This window comes from Herpailurus yagouaroundi, unplaced genomic scaffold (assembly GCF_014898765.1).
Source record: "Herpailurus yagouaroundi ecotype Mexico unplaced genomic scaffold, PumYag 195, whole genome shotgun sequence".
In the NCBI taxonomy this organism is placed as follows: Eukaryota; Metazoa; Chordata; class Mammalia; order Carnivora; family Felidae; genus Herpailurus; species Herpailurus yagouaroundi.
Genome location: NW_024412426.1, coordinates 5,877,397 through 5,892,117, shown reverse-complemented (window position 1 = coordinate 5,892,117; position 14,721 = coordinate 5,877,397). Strand labels below are relative to the sequence as shown.

Here is a 14,721-nt window from a genome sequence, read left to right as displayed (position 1 = left end):
GATGGTACAGGTGGGAAGGAAGCAGCAGGATTATTAGGAGGACCTGGGAGACATTTTTTCTGAGAATTTTGCAGAGGGAAATATTCCTATGAAAGGAGATCATAAGGGGGGGGGGGTGGGGGGGTGGTGCAGAAATATTTCTCACAAAAACAAACTGATAAGCTAGCAAACAAGCAAAACCCCCAAATTTAAATCTGGAATCTTCAAAATCTTCCTGGGATTGAGCAACCAGGGCCAACCTTTTGGCTGAAGGTTAATGGACACTTCTCTCAGTTTATCACAGTTAATCTTCCTCTGAGATGTTCTTTAGTTTGATGGGTCGGTCCTGTCACTGAATGGAGCATCTTAGTGACAGCCATCACTCCATTCTGACTATAGGTGGCATTGAGAGGCTGATGGGATATAGGGTTGTAATGCCAACCTGCCCCCCCCCCCACTTAGAATAATCTGCCATCTGCTGGCACCAGGGCTCCATCGCCACACCTCTCTGGGGAGCGCGTTTATAAATGACACACTAAGAAACAGAATTACTTAAAACCTGGAAAAGAAACCGGGGAGAAGATGACCCCTTCCTCTGGGGCAGCCAAAGGAATCTGCAAAGGAGTTTCACTTCTGTTAGGATCAAAATCTTAAATGCTGTTTAACTCCTCCGCCTGTATGCTTTAGGAAGTCCCTCAGTCCTTCTGTCGTCTAAGACACAGTTGTTTTGAGGAAATGCTCTTACAGGCTTGCCTGAGGACAAGGAGATTTCTTTCACACCTCGGTCAGGGTCAGCATAGAGGGCACAAGGAAGCACAGAAGTACACCTAACAGTGAGAACCTTGACTGGTCCCAGTTTCAGAGTATTGGTGCAGGTGAGAATGGAGAGGAAATCTAAACCCCCAAACAAGGGCCACGTGTTAACATCCAGCCTTCTCCCGGGATGGTGCCCTCAGCCCCCAAATCCTTATTCCCCCATAGCAGAGTCACAGTCAGTAATGTCCCATCGTGGTCATTGGGAGCCATAGTGCCCATTCCTTTGGGCCTTCTGGATACGGCATGAAGGGTTATGCCTCATGGATCGTGCTGGATGACCGCAGACTTTGGCATTGGCAAGTCTGGGGACGATTTCCGTCTCAGCCTCTCAGAATGGAAACTTGGGAAGGTTTCTCTTCACGGTTTTGTGTCTGGATCTCTTAACAAGGCAACAAACGACGTTTATAAGGTTTTAATCATTTAGTTTGTATAAAAGGGCCATCATTGTGATGGGATTGGATTCTTTATGAGACCCCTGTCTTCCTTCAGCCCTTGTCTTCCTGAAGCGTCTTGCTTGTATGCCGTTTTGCGCTTTTTGGCCGAATGGCAGTGGGTATTTATGTGAGGTCTTTGCTTGTGCTCGTTTGTTTGTTAGTTCACTCATTCATCCGTTTTTAGATAAAAGCTCAGGGGGAACTGGCCTCTTCAGGCACGGCGGGAATAAGGGGAAGGCTCTGTTTGAATTTGCCCTACTGATGGTGATTGTCTGCATTCCTTGGCTGGGGAGTTACAGATTTGGGGAGATTAGAACACATTCCAGCACTCTGCTCGTACTATAAACAATGAGAACATGCCTTTTCTTGCCGCAAGAATCTAGAGAAGCAGAAGATGGCAAGCCTGGAGGCACAGAAGCGGCCGCTCATGTTGGCGGCGCTGAATGGACTCTCAGTTGCCCGGGTCTCGGGGCGGGAAGAGAGCCGAGCTGATGCCACCCGAGTTCCCATGGATGAGAGGGTAAGCGCTGGGCTTGTCGAGCATGTGATTCATTCTCTGTGGTCTTGCGATTCCTGAGCTCTCGCCTTGCCCAAACATGCCAGCACCAAGGTTTGTTTGATGAATTAATTCTCTCATTTGAGATTAGCCAGACCCGGTGTGCATTGTATTAAATTGATTCTTTCCAGCATCTCCAGTTTCCTTGTCAAGTTCATGCAGTAATGCCTGCATCACGGGACCGGCCCCTAACCAGCTGCGTGGCCTTGGTCAAGTCAGTCTTTTGCTGGGCCTGTTTCTATTTTTGCCAAATTAAGCAATTGCTGTAGCTTTCGACTTCTGTGAATTTTGTGAACCATTACCCTTTATTAGGGAGTGATTATCTTACCCAAGCATTTACAGAATTTTTTTTTTAATATACTGTCCCCTTCTTTGGCTGTAAAACATGACTGATTGATAATGCATTGTGAGAACTTTGGCTTTGAAAAGCAGGAAGAAGTTGCATGGTAGTATTTTAGACGTTGAGAAAGGCGTTCCTTTAGTTTCTGCAATTACTTTCTGCTTAAGAAACACATGTACATTTAATTTTTTTTTTTAATCTTTTTTTGAGAGAGAGACAGTGCATGAGCAGGGGAGGGGCAGAGATAGAGGGAGACACAGAACCTGAAGCAGGCTCCAGGCTCTGAGGTGTCAGCACAGAGCCCATCGTGAGGCTTGAACTTGTGAACCGCGAGATCATGACCTGAGCCGAAGTCGGCTGCTTAACCAGCTGAACCACCCAGGTACCCCTATGTGTAAATTTATTTCAGTGCTGGTGACATTTGGATTTTGGATTTCTGCCAGTGTGCATGAAATGTTAGAAAGATTTTAAAGGCAGGAGGGACTGTAGAGGAATCATTTAATCCAGTTAATACCGTGTTATTGTACTTGGTAGTTTGGCCACAGGAAAAATAAAAGATGGGCTCTCATCCTCAAAACTAGAGAACTGTGGACCAGTATCATCTTAAATTTAGCTCAGTAAAAACAGCTCTGGAAGTGGAGAAAAGGTTGTTTGGATAATTAAGATGAATAGTCTTTTTATCACTGGAATTTAAACAGAGGTGTTGGGACACCTTGGTGGCTCAGTCGGTTAAGCACCCGACCTTTGATTTCAGCCCAGGTCATGACCTCATGGTTCATGGGATTGAGCCCCACGTCAGGCTCTGGGCTGACAGCAGAAACTGCCTGGGATTCTCTCTCTTCCTCTCTCTCTGCCCCTCCCCCACTCATGCTTTCTCTCTCTCAAGTAAATAAACGTTACAAAAATAAACAGAGGCGTTAATAACGAAAATACTGACTTTGAATTTCAGCTCTTGCCTGGCCTTAATGACTGGTTCTATTTAAGGTATGAATGAGAAGGAAATTGGTTATTGGGCCAGAGAAACTAGCAAAATGGTTAATAATGAGACCAAATAATCAAGCATTCGTTGCACCTCTTGAAACTGCTTGTTATTAACATGATCACTGTAAATCTTGAAAGAAATCTGATTTGTTGGGGTTTGGGGATAGGATAATCCGGAAAGCTGAAGATTAATTTCTGTTGCAGTTCAGAACCCTGAAGAAAAAGCTAGAAGAGGGAATGGTGTTCACAGAATATGAGCAAATTCCAAAGAAGAAGGCCAATGGCATTTTCAGCACCGCGGCCCTACCAGAAAATGCCGAGCGAAGCCGCATCCGCGAAGTCGTCCCCTATGAGGAGAACAGAGTGGAGCTGGTACCGACCAAAGAAAACAACACAGGTTACATTAATGCCTCCCACATCAAGGTAAGAAGGGGAGCGTGCTGGGAAGGTTTCTTGCAGATTGCTGGCTTCAAGGTCAAAATGCAGGGAGAAAAAAATTGTGCTCTCCCACTGAGCATCTTGGCTTATCCCCGGCCCCCGAGGGAGTGTTTTTGAACTCCTGTGCTTCTTAGGCAACTTCTCATGCCTGTCACTGCAGAGACAAGGAAGCCCAGCAGCCTTGGGGAAAACCTCAGGTCAGCTATTTCTGAAGCCTGCTCACCACCGAGGATTTAACTTTTTCTTCTCTCTGCGAGTCATCACTGTCCCCAACGCTCACAGGAGGAGCTGAGGATTGTCCTTTTCGGTTTGTAGTTAGCCTGTGATGGAGACTCTGGAAGTCACTGTCAGTGAAGTTTCTATGATATTCAAGAGCAGTGGGAACTTCGCAGTTCTCCCTTGTGACACTACAGGTTATGTATCATCCAGCCGAAGTCCCAAATCTGCATGTTCTTTAGAAGAGTGGACTGATTTGAATGTGGCCATAAAGGCGTGGTTGGTATTGAAGCTTGTAAGATTTGCCACATCATTCGGTGCGTGAATACCATTAAATTTTTGTTAGCATTTCAAATCTTCATATCTCAGTATTTCATTGACTTTAGAATTGGCTTCGCTCAGCCCCAGCTAGAATTTCGAGTTACAGATACATGTGTGTACATGGTTAAACGTTTTCTAAATGGCTTACCTTCCTCAGTCTTCCTAACAACAGAACATACTCGTTTAGAACATCACTGTTTGCCCTGACCTCCAAAATAGGAGAATTTATTCATATACTGATAGTAAAACAATTGTTACAGGATGTTTTTAAATCATCCACAGTTCACATTAACAGTCTTTTATGATCGTAACCTTAGAAATTTGGTTTGGGCCTTGTTCCGAGTCATTTCCTTTCTTCATTGGACTTTCCAACTGTAGCTGAATTTTTGGTAGATTCCTTTGAGCCTCTGAAATACAGCCAGATGTCTGGTGCATGTATCAGTTATAACGGTTCCAGTACAGAATCTGAAAAGTAGACTGTGCTTGGATGTATGGGTTTTGTACACAGAGCATAGATAACTACACATATATACGTGTATTTTTTTTAAGTGCCGGAAAGTACCGTCAAAAAATATGAAAGAGTAACTGTCGCGGATCATATTGGGTATCTTATTTTAATTTTTGAGAGAACCAAAACTATAAAACTGAACCTCAGGAAACTCTCAAGTAAACTGATGATGGTCAGTTTCATGAGCTTAATTGAGATTATGAAATGATAACCAAAAGAATGTACTCAAAGACGCAACTCACACGGCTGCTCCTTGATAGAGTGTCTATGGAATCTTACACGGCTATATCATGCTATCTTCTCCTTTTGGCCAAATACCCTCCGCCATTTTCCATCTGCTCTCTGGAAAAGCTGTCACTGTGCGTCGGATGTGCCCATTGGGTATTGTTAACAGACACATTCCCCTCCTCAGTATTCTCCGAGGCCTACGTTTCGTCTTGTGGATCCGGGTTAGACATGGGTGCATTTAATAGACCCATAGAGCTTGTAAGAACTTGTCCTTATGTTTTTGGAATTGAGTTGTATATCTTGCCAATGTTTTCTCCCTGGGTTCCAAGCAGCTATTAACACAGAACAGAGATTTATTTGCTCCAGAGGTAGAATCATCACATCTGTGAAATCTACCTCCATAGCATTGGTTGTTGTGTTTTTAATGCAGTTTTTAATACCCTCCTGTCAATACTTGGAATATGCTGAAAGGCCCCAGGCAGCAGCATACTCTGGAAGTATTTATGGTTCCTATATGTTGGGTGCCAGGGAGGCTAATGTTTAAAATCACAATTCCACAGATAAACGAAACTCCTAGCCAGCCAGCCAGTGTATGAATGTTATCTCCCCCAGTACTTGGAAAATGGATTTTGCTTGCCAGCTTTGACCTAAACATAAACATGTCTTGTGTAATGAGACAATAACTGACATTGTTTTTGTTTGACTCAAGTTAGTATATAGTTTCAAAAAATAAACGAAGGGAAAAAGTTTCAAACAATGATCGCTTCATGCTCCAGGAACTCTCCAGAGACTTGCACTGGTGGATGGATAAGGAGGCCTGACTTTGAAAAAATGTCAAGGGACGGGAATGGGAAGGCACACAGAAAGAATGCCTCCAAAGGACACGATTTTGCCCTCATGGCATGCCCTTCAGCACTTTGGGCACAACTTCTTATTCATGATTGTCTGCCACTGATATTTATAGCTGCGGAACTATCCTCCCAAGATCGCCCTGAGCTGCATGGGATAATATTGTTGTTATCCGAAATCATCTCATGATTCCAAAGTTTGGTTGGATACTCTGGTCCTGCACAAGGGGAAGCTAATGATCAAATATCACGTGTTGTTCATTTAAATGCATTCACAACACCTCTCCTGTACATGGCACCACAGAGTAAGAGGGACAACGGAAGTAATTGACACAGTTCCCAGCAGGTCATTGGTACATAGACGTTGCTTCTAAAGGGATGTTATTCCGTGGCACACTTTTGTTGTTGTTGCTGTTTAGAAGGATGCTAGAGAGGCATGCCTGGGTGGCTCAGTCGGTTAAGCGTCATCGGACTCGTGGTCTCGACTCAGGTCACGATCTCACAGTCTGTGAGTTCGAGCCCCGCGTCGGGCTCTGTGCTGACGGTGTGGAGCCTGCTTGGGATTCTCTCTCTCCCTTTCTCTCTCAAAAAAATAAAAGTTTAAAAAACTATAAACAAATATTAAAAGGACGCCAGAGCGTACTGTGTCTCCAACTCTGGATCACAGTATAATAGCGGGGTGTGAAAGCAACCTAGTAATCAGGACCAGTTTGGGTTTGTGAGTGTGTGAGTGTGTGTCTAAAAGGACTAGAACGGAGAGGAGAAAAGAATAGAAATTACCAGAGTACATTGCACATGGTGAGCATAAGTATTGTTTCTGCAACAAGTAAGTTCTGTTAGGTTACACACACCCATACTGCCATGTAATGTGTGTATGGGTGGGTGTGGGGGTGTATATTTTTAACATGCGCTGGTTTATATATGATTACTGTAACTTGCAGGCAAAAAAAAAAAAAAAGATTAGGTGCATTTTAATAGGCTTGAGTGGCAAAAAGTGTTTTCATGTGAGAATGTGTCACCGAGGTTTCTGATAATGGCACTAACCCATTTGGCCTAAAAGGTGTTATCCAAGGTTCTCAGGTAGGTACAAATGGACCCATGGCCAGCAGGTAATGCTTTCCTCGATCTGGGGTTCGTTTACCGATGTTTTCCTTGGTTTCCAGGTGGTGGTTGGTGGGGTAGAATGGCACTACATAGCCACTCAGGGGCCCCTGCCACACACATGTCACGACTTCTGGCAGATGGTGTGGGAGCAGGGAGCGAACGTGATTGCCATGGTCACCGCGGAAGAGGTAAGGGGACTGGCTACCCAGCCATCTGTTCCCGGGGGAGGGGTGGCCAGAAGAGAGGCTCCATATCTGGTGACCTTACTGCCTCATCCTGCTTCCTACAGCACCGTTTCTCTGCAAATCCTTTTCTTTCTGGCATTCTAGATTTGTTTTATTTTCCAAAGATAACTTATCATTGTGTCCTGTCTTCATCCAGCTTCTCAGCTCTTTTCCTCAAATTGCCATCAACTAAAATCAGTCAAACAGACAGACAAACAAGAACCAAACTTCAGTTCAGCTCACTTTTATGTGCCAGACAAAGCAGTCATCTTTCCCCTGGAATCTGAGTGAGAACTTTGGGCTGCTCTGGGCAGACGGGCACATATTCCCAGCCTCGGCCGGGGCCAGCTCCACACCCCTTCGTGCTTATCAGCTGCAAAGAGACCAGAAGCTGTTGATCCTGTAGAGGTCTCTATTCTTTGGGGGGGGGGGGGGGGGGCGGGAATCTTTTTCTTCTTTTGCCAAGTCAAACATAGTTTTTCTGTTATAACCAGAACACTCTACGTGGTGTTGTAAAAACTGGCTCATGCTACCGGCCGATCTAGCAGTTTGCTTGGGGCTTGCTGTCTTTAGGGGAAGATGTTTTGTGTTTCTTCTCTTGTCACATTTTTGAGTTTTTGTTTTCAAGTCATTTAAGGGACTAGCTTCATCTGGCTTTCACCAGTATCTGTGGTAGGGCATATACTTTCCTACACATTTTTAAAGGGTGGGGAGCAGACAGCGAACTGGAAAAAAAAAAAAAAAAAAAAAAAAAAAGTCATGTTTCCTCCAATGACTATTCTGAGCAGTTGCTTTCCAGAACAGCCCCTAAGAGGGGTGCCTGGGTGACTCAGAAGGATGAGCGTCTGACTCTTGACTTTGGTCATAATCTCACGGGCTCTGTGTTGACAGTGTGGAGCCTGCTTAGGATTCTCTGTCTCCCTCTCTCTCTGCCTCTCCCCCACTTATGCTGTCTCTGTCTCTTTCAAAAAATAAATAAACTTTAAAAAAAAGTCTTTAAAAACATTTCTAGAATGGTATTATCCCCTTTGGAATTGCATTACTGTAAGGGGTTCATCCAACTCAATGCAGTGTGTCATCTGTGCTGAACTCAGGGGTGTGGTGGCAAACAAGACAGGTGTGATCCCTGTCCCCAGAGAGCTTCCTTTCTAGTGGGAGGGGCAATAAAAAATGAACAAATAAAGTAAGCTCAGTAGGGGTAACTGCCATGAAGGAAATAGAACAGGTGATGGGACAGAGGGGTGGGAGTGGGGGCGGGGGGGCCACCAAGGGCCCCTCTAAGGAGGTTGCATCTGAGCTGAAACCTGAGTGACCGGAAGGGGCCAGCCTTACAGACACGATGTCTGGTGATCTATGTGGCAGCCAGAGGCTTAAAGTCTCTTGGAATCTGTAAATCGGTGTAGTCCCTCAGGAGTAATAGCAATTAAAGCCTCAGGTAAAAAGTACATGCACAGGATTGGTAGGTGAAGAGGCATGTGTGCTTCAAATCTAAGACTCAGTTCAACCAGATGAATCAGGGTGGGAGTGTTTGTAGCCTCGGAGGATGTGTTGCTTTTTGTTTGTTTGTTTTTAATTTGTAGTAGCGTAGTATTGGTTTCAGGAGCAGAAGCCAGGGGTTCAACACTTGCATACGACAGCCAGTGCTCATCCCGACAAATGTGTTGCTTTGTAAGCGGGCCAGCCTGCAGGGCTCCCCAAGAAAACAGGACCCCAGCTCGCCCTCGACCTCCATAGCTCTGCGCCCAGCACTGTTCCGTCCCCACCCACTTCCTGCCCCGAGTTTCCTTCAGAGCCACCATCTGATCACGCTCCAATCCAGTGATTTAACTGTGCAACCCTTAAAAAACAGACCCCTTTTTATTCCTGCCTCTGCCCTCTCTGCACCGGCTCCTCTCGCTCACATTCGGCCACAGCTCAGTTGTGCATCTTTTAAATACTTCCTTGCCGTAAGTACCACTGTGAATCCTACTAGGTCTTAGGGTGCACGATCTAATCTGTGATAGAGACTGCCCAGTGCACTGAGTTACTGACCTAGGAGCTATTCACATTTCCTCTGTCTTCAGATTTAAGATTGAGAGGATAAGAGCTTCCCCTGACTTACTTCAGATTTTGCTTTTGTGTGTGATTCAGGAAGGCGGACGAACCAAGAGCCACCGATACTGGCCCAAACTGGGTTCCAAGCACAGCTCAGCCACCTACGGCAAGTTCAAGGTCACCACAAAGTTCCGAACGGATTCTGGTTGCTATGCAACCACAGGCTTGAAGGTCAAGCACCTTTTGTCGGGGCAGGAAAGGACGGTGTGGCATTTGCAGTACACTGACTGGCCGGACCATGGCTGCCCAGAGGATGTCCAAGGATTTTTATGTAAGTTTTTTCTTCCCAGTCAGAACTTTAGCAACTGCCTCAGTGGTCTGATCAGTTGGAAGGGAAAGGGAAAGCGAGGATGCTTTCTCATAAGTGGCAAAAGTATTAATTACATCATTGAAATTTATGTTTCTTCATATGGTGTATGTAGAACAGAGAAGAATAATACATGTCATTTATCATATTCTCCTTACCTTTTATGCAAATAAGCTGAAACTGTGGCAAACTGATTCATTCTATCTTGATGTAGACCTCTGAGTACTCACCAGTAAGTAACTACTCTGATATATGTCACATGTCGGAACCTTGAAACCATTATGCTAAGTAGAATAAACTGGACACAAGGGGACACATGTTGTATGATTCCATTTTAGAGAGGTGCCCAGAATAGAAAACTTCACACAGGTAGAAAGTGTAGTAGAGGTTACCAGGGGCCAGGGGAAGTGGGAATAGGGAATAGGAAGTTATTGTTTGATGGGTACAAAGTTTCTATTTGGGGCAATGAGAAAATTCTAGAAATGGATAGCGGCAATGGTTACGTAACACTGTAAAACACACTTATTTTTTTATTTTTCATGGAGGCTTGCTTTTCATAAACCCCACATTTCCCTATAGCTGGAATCTCAGTGAGTACTTTCTTGTACCTCTGATGAAGATACTAAGAGTTATTGAAATCAACTTTTGGGACGCCTGGGTTGCTCAGTCGGCTAAGCCCCCCACTCTTGATCTCTGCTCAGGTCATGATCTCATGGTTCATGGGATCGAGCCCTATGTTGGGCTCTGTGTTGACAGCAAGGAGCCTGCTTGGGATTCTCTCTCCCTTTCTCTCTGCCCCTCCCCAGTGTATTCTCTCTCTCTCTCTCTCTCTCTCTCTCTCTCTCTCTCAAAATAAGTAAACTTAAAAAAAAAAAGAAAGAAATCAACTTGTTGTTTTTGAAAGAATCAGTTTTGAACTCATCAGTTCACATATATTTTTCAGAGTATGATTTTCTTAGAAGCCGACTGATCTAGAATATATGCAGTACTTTATTTGAAAAGCCAAAAACTGGGTGTGTGCCCACTGCATTCTAGGCTCTGGATCAGGCTCTCAGAACATAGAAAAGAGAGGGTCTCTGTTTTGAAGGCGCTCGTGAGAAAGGCAAGCCAGTGATGGCAGTCCAGGGGTGAGATCTGACACTGTCATCTGCTTTTTGGTGATGGTTATAATGCTCCCCCTTCCTTTTCCACAGTCTCGTGTAATTGTCCTGCACTTGTGGAGACACCCCATTCCTTCCTCACGCAGCTAGGCCTAGGGTTCTCGGCAGATTTATTACCTGTTATGTTGTTGACTCTCCAGCTGGCGGAAGACAATAGGACCATCATCTGGATGTTCGATAAGGTCAAACCCATGATTTTATTTTGATTTTCATTTAGAATTGAGGCGTGGGGAGAGGAGAAGAGAGAGAATCGGGTTTTCAAGAACCTAAAAGTACCATTTCACAAGTTCCAATGGGAAGTTTCTGATGCAGACTTGTTCGCTGATGAAAGTGTTTAATTTCCCATCAGGGAAGTGACAGTGGTCCTTGAGAAGGTGGTCACTGACAGAGAGCAGAAGGGTGATGGGAATCACAGGATCTGGAGCAAGAAAGATCTAGAGAGGGTTCGTGCTTGGCCTGAGGTCAGACGGTTATACTGTAGCTTAAAATACTAATAAGGTGGGCAGGGACCTTTGTAGAACTTTCTTTCCTCATAACAGTGCTCTTTTTATTTTTTTTCCCATGATAATCTTTTGCTAATTGATTTACCAGGATTATCTCCAAAATGCAGAAAATAGAAACAATGGAGGGGGGCGGCCGCCTGGGTGACTTAGTCGGTTAAGCATCTGGCTTGGGCACAGGTCATGATCTCACGGTTCATGAGTTCGAGCCCCACATCAAGCTCCATTCAGTCGGTGTGGAGCCTGCCTGGAATTCTCTCTTTCTCTTTCTCGCTGTGCCCCTCCCCCACCCCCTCTCTCTCGGAATCAATAAATAAACTTTAAGAAAATAAACAGAAGATGGAAACAGAGTAGATCAGTTTGACGACTGGCCAACAGCTCTGACAGAAGATTGAGTTTATAAGGTGGTTAAAATTATAGTCCGATCTTTTCCATCAGAACCAATTTAAGGAATGCCCATCTAAATTACTGAAAAACGTAGAGAACATTTTTACACTGTGTAAGTTTATTTATGTTTCTAAGAAACTCGGTGTGCTGAGGAGGGTCTTGGAGATGTTGGCTTTCCAGGTTTTTAGGAATTTCAAAAGATATTTTGCCTGTGTTTAAATTCGATTCCCTGGATGCAGGGGACTTTGGGCAAATTATCTTCCAGCCTGCAGAAGTCCTCACTGAGTTACGGCTTAAGGAACTCAATTAACGTGATTGCTAGAGAGAGCATCCATTTAAATTTTTTTTTTTTTTCAACGTTTATTTATTTTTGGGACAGAGAGAGACAGAGCATGAACAGGGGAGGGGCAGAGAGAGGGGGAGACACAGAATCGGAAACAGGCTCCAGGCTCTGAGCCATCAGCCCAGAGCCCGACGCGGGGCTCGAACTCACGGACCGCGAGATCGTGACCTGGCTGAAGTCGGACGCTTAACCGACTGCGCCACCCAGGCGCCCCGAGAGAGCATCCATTTAAATCCAGTCTCTCTGTGTTTTATGGAATTCCATCTGCCTCACGGGTCAATATTCCTTTTACGTCTCTTCTTAAATTTAGCACAAGAAAAACCTCTCCGTTGAGCATGAACATTGCCCTTTTTGTCAGAGAATGCACAGTCCCCTAATTCCTTTCCCCTCTTACAGAAAACCTGTGACAATTCCATGCACGGTATTTGGCTCACGTTAGTACCTCTGTCTAGTCATCTCAGATTGCCTTCCTGCTTTTTGGGTGCTGCCACCACCGCTGCTGCTGCTGGTGGTCATAGTTTGTCTTGATAAACGACTTCGGATGACTTTGCGATAGGATAAGGTTAGAAAGGCAAATAGGAGTGCATATCAATTGCACGTAAACAGTTGCTTTTAAATTACCAGAATGGCTCGAACTCACTTCTCTTTGAGTGCTTCTTCCGGTCCTGTTTCAGAATGCCGAATCGGGAGGAGATTTTTCTGAGTATCAAGAACCTTTCAATGGTATCTCCCCTGAGCTAGCGCCTATGAAGTCTGTATGACTAATTGACTTCTTCTGGTTCTTGGACTCTTTGAGGATGACATTTATATACTTCTCCTCTTTTTTTTGTTTTTTCCATCACCATGGGGGGAAAAAAAAGTCATTAAGGCTTGCATTACTGTAATTTTTCATTTGTGCCCGATTGGAGTAGCGAACAGACCCCCGTGCAGCCCTGCTGAGCTAGGCAGCTGTCAGAAGGGGTGAGGGAGGAGGCACAGCCCCTCTACCCCACACACATGTTCCCTCCAGAAAGGGAAGTGTTCGTCTTGAGCTACTTCCAGAACCACATGGAATCCAAGCTGAAAAGCAGGACCCCCAAAGTCTATTTTTAAATCTAAAAATGAAAGTCAGGCCTCGGTTGACATTCACTCATCCAGTGAGGGGAAGGAGGAAGGGGCAGATGGATGTTCTTCCCACCAGAAATTGGCTCTGACAGGCGGGCGTTTCAAGGGGACCTAGCTGGTGTTCTGATCCCAGTCTGTTAATAGTAGGAATTGCTGTAAGTAATGTCGAGAATCATCTGCTTGGGGGACTTTGGGATTTGCAGAGGGGAAAACAGAATTTAATTTTTAAAAAAGAACTATTTAATTTAAAGAACAAATTCTCCCATGGACTAATTGACTCCCAGCTGGTCCTTTCTGGATCCAGGACTGTACAGTGAGTACCAGCCAAATAATTAGTGTCTTGTAAGAACCGAAAATTATTGTCACCTAAAAAAAAAAGATTCACCATCAGTTCCCCCCTCCCCCTTGTATGCAAAGCCATGTAGGACTTCAGTGACAGGATTTGCATTTTGTCTTGCAGCCTACTTGGAGGAGATCCAGTCTGTCCGACGCCATACCAACAGCATGCTGGAAGGCGCCAAGAATCGGCACCCTCCGATCATCGTCCACTGCAGCGCCGGGGTGGGGCGGACCGGTGTGGTCATTCTTTCGGAGCTGATGATCTACTGCCTGGAGCATAATGAAGTGAGTCATTCTAGGCTTTCCTGAAGACTCCACCTTGGGGACAAATCTACACCGCAGCCAAACCTTCCCCCTGTGCCATTTCGTTTCCAGTGCTTAATTTCCTCTCTTCTGACAAGAGTTTTCCAGATCTGTGATTCCTAGGTGGCCTCTGACATTTACAGCCTCTCTTATCTTTCGCCTTTCTCCGCTCTGTGTAGACACTCCGATAACACGGAAAAAAATGAAAAAAGATGAAAGTGTGAGATAGGAAACGTTTAGAAAGTCCGATCTACCTTGGCATCTGCTTCCAGAAGTCTGTGGGGGTTTATAGACAGTCTGGTTTTATTGTGGGTAATTTTCCATGGTGGGTTATCTGGTCGCAGGTAGTCTAGATGCGATTTGCATTCCTGGGACGTGTTTTGGCCTAAATCCTATGTGAAAATGTGTATACTTGACAAATGGTTTTCATTCTTCACAGGGAGGTTTTATTTAATGAGGGCTGTCCCCTCTTGTCTAGACTGGTGATGTAGCAGAGCAGGGTAGATCATTTTTTTAAGTTTATTTATTTATTTTGAGAGAGAGAGAGAAAGCGTGAGTGGGGGAGGAGCAGAGAGAGAGGGAGACAGAGAATCCCAAGCAGGCTCTGCACTGTCAGCGCAGAGCCCGATGCGGGGACTCGAACCCACAAACCTCAAGATCATGGCCTGAGCTAAAGTCAGATGCTTAACAGTGACTTGGAAGAACTGCGTCTTGTTCTTACAGACCGTGTAGGTCAGATGACTTTACAAGTCACAGTCGTACAGACTGAACCACCCAGGCACCCCCAGGGTAGATAATCTGAGTACACAGACATGACCTGCCTTTGCCAAGGCTGGACACCTCGCTCTTCCCCCAAAACAGGGCCTCGGCCGAGCTTGCGCCCACGTGGCGTGCGGCATTCCGCCGCTGTTCTAGCCCGGGAAGTCACACAGAGGGGCTTGTGGTTTCCTGGAGATGAGACGAGCAGCAACCAAAGGCTAAAGAACAATTCTTCTGCCTTCTGTTCACATGGGGCTTTAGGGGTTTGAAATGGCCTTCGCTTATTTGGTTTTGTTCTTAGTTGGGGTCTTCAGAGCCCCTGTGTAGAGGAACCGGGCACGCGTCACTCCTCCTGTTTTACAGATGAGGGAACTGAGGCCCAGAAAGAAGTCAGCGACTTGTCCAGTGCCACATGGCTCTGCAACGCTGGGC

At 45.3% G+C, this 14,721-nt stretch overlaps 1 protein-coding gene across 3 annotated transcripts in view; it reads left to right on the top strand.

The window, feature by feature from the left end:
• The window catches only part of PTPN14 (protein tyrosine phosphatase non-receptor type 14), a 172,778-nt gene that overhangs the window by 153,203 nt on the left and 4,854 nt on the right, over positions 1 to 14,721 (top strand). For 2 of the 3 annotated variants that reach the window (XM_040446456.1, XM_040446457.1), the window contains exons 14-18: positions 1,606 to 1,749; positions 3,311 to 3,529; positions 6,829 to 6,957; positions 9,124 to 9,358; positions 13,349 to 13,512. In XM_040446456.1, the coding sequence (XP_040302390.1) occupies positions 1,606 to 1,749; positions 3,311 to 3,529; positions 6,829 to 6,957; positions 9,124 to 9,358; positions 13,349 to 13,512 (891 nt within the window). Of the gene's footprint in view, positions 1 to 1,605; positions 1,750 to 3,310; positions 3,530 to 3,704; positions 4,122 to 6,828; positions 6,958 to 9,123; positions 9,359 to 13,348; positions 13,513 to 14,721 lie in introns of those variants that run through there. The other variant, XM_040446458.1, reaches the window with a different exon arrangement.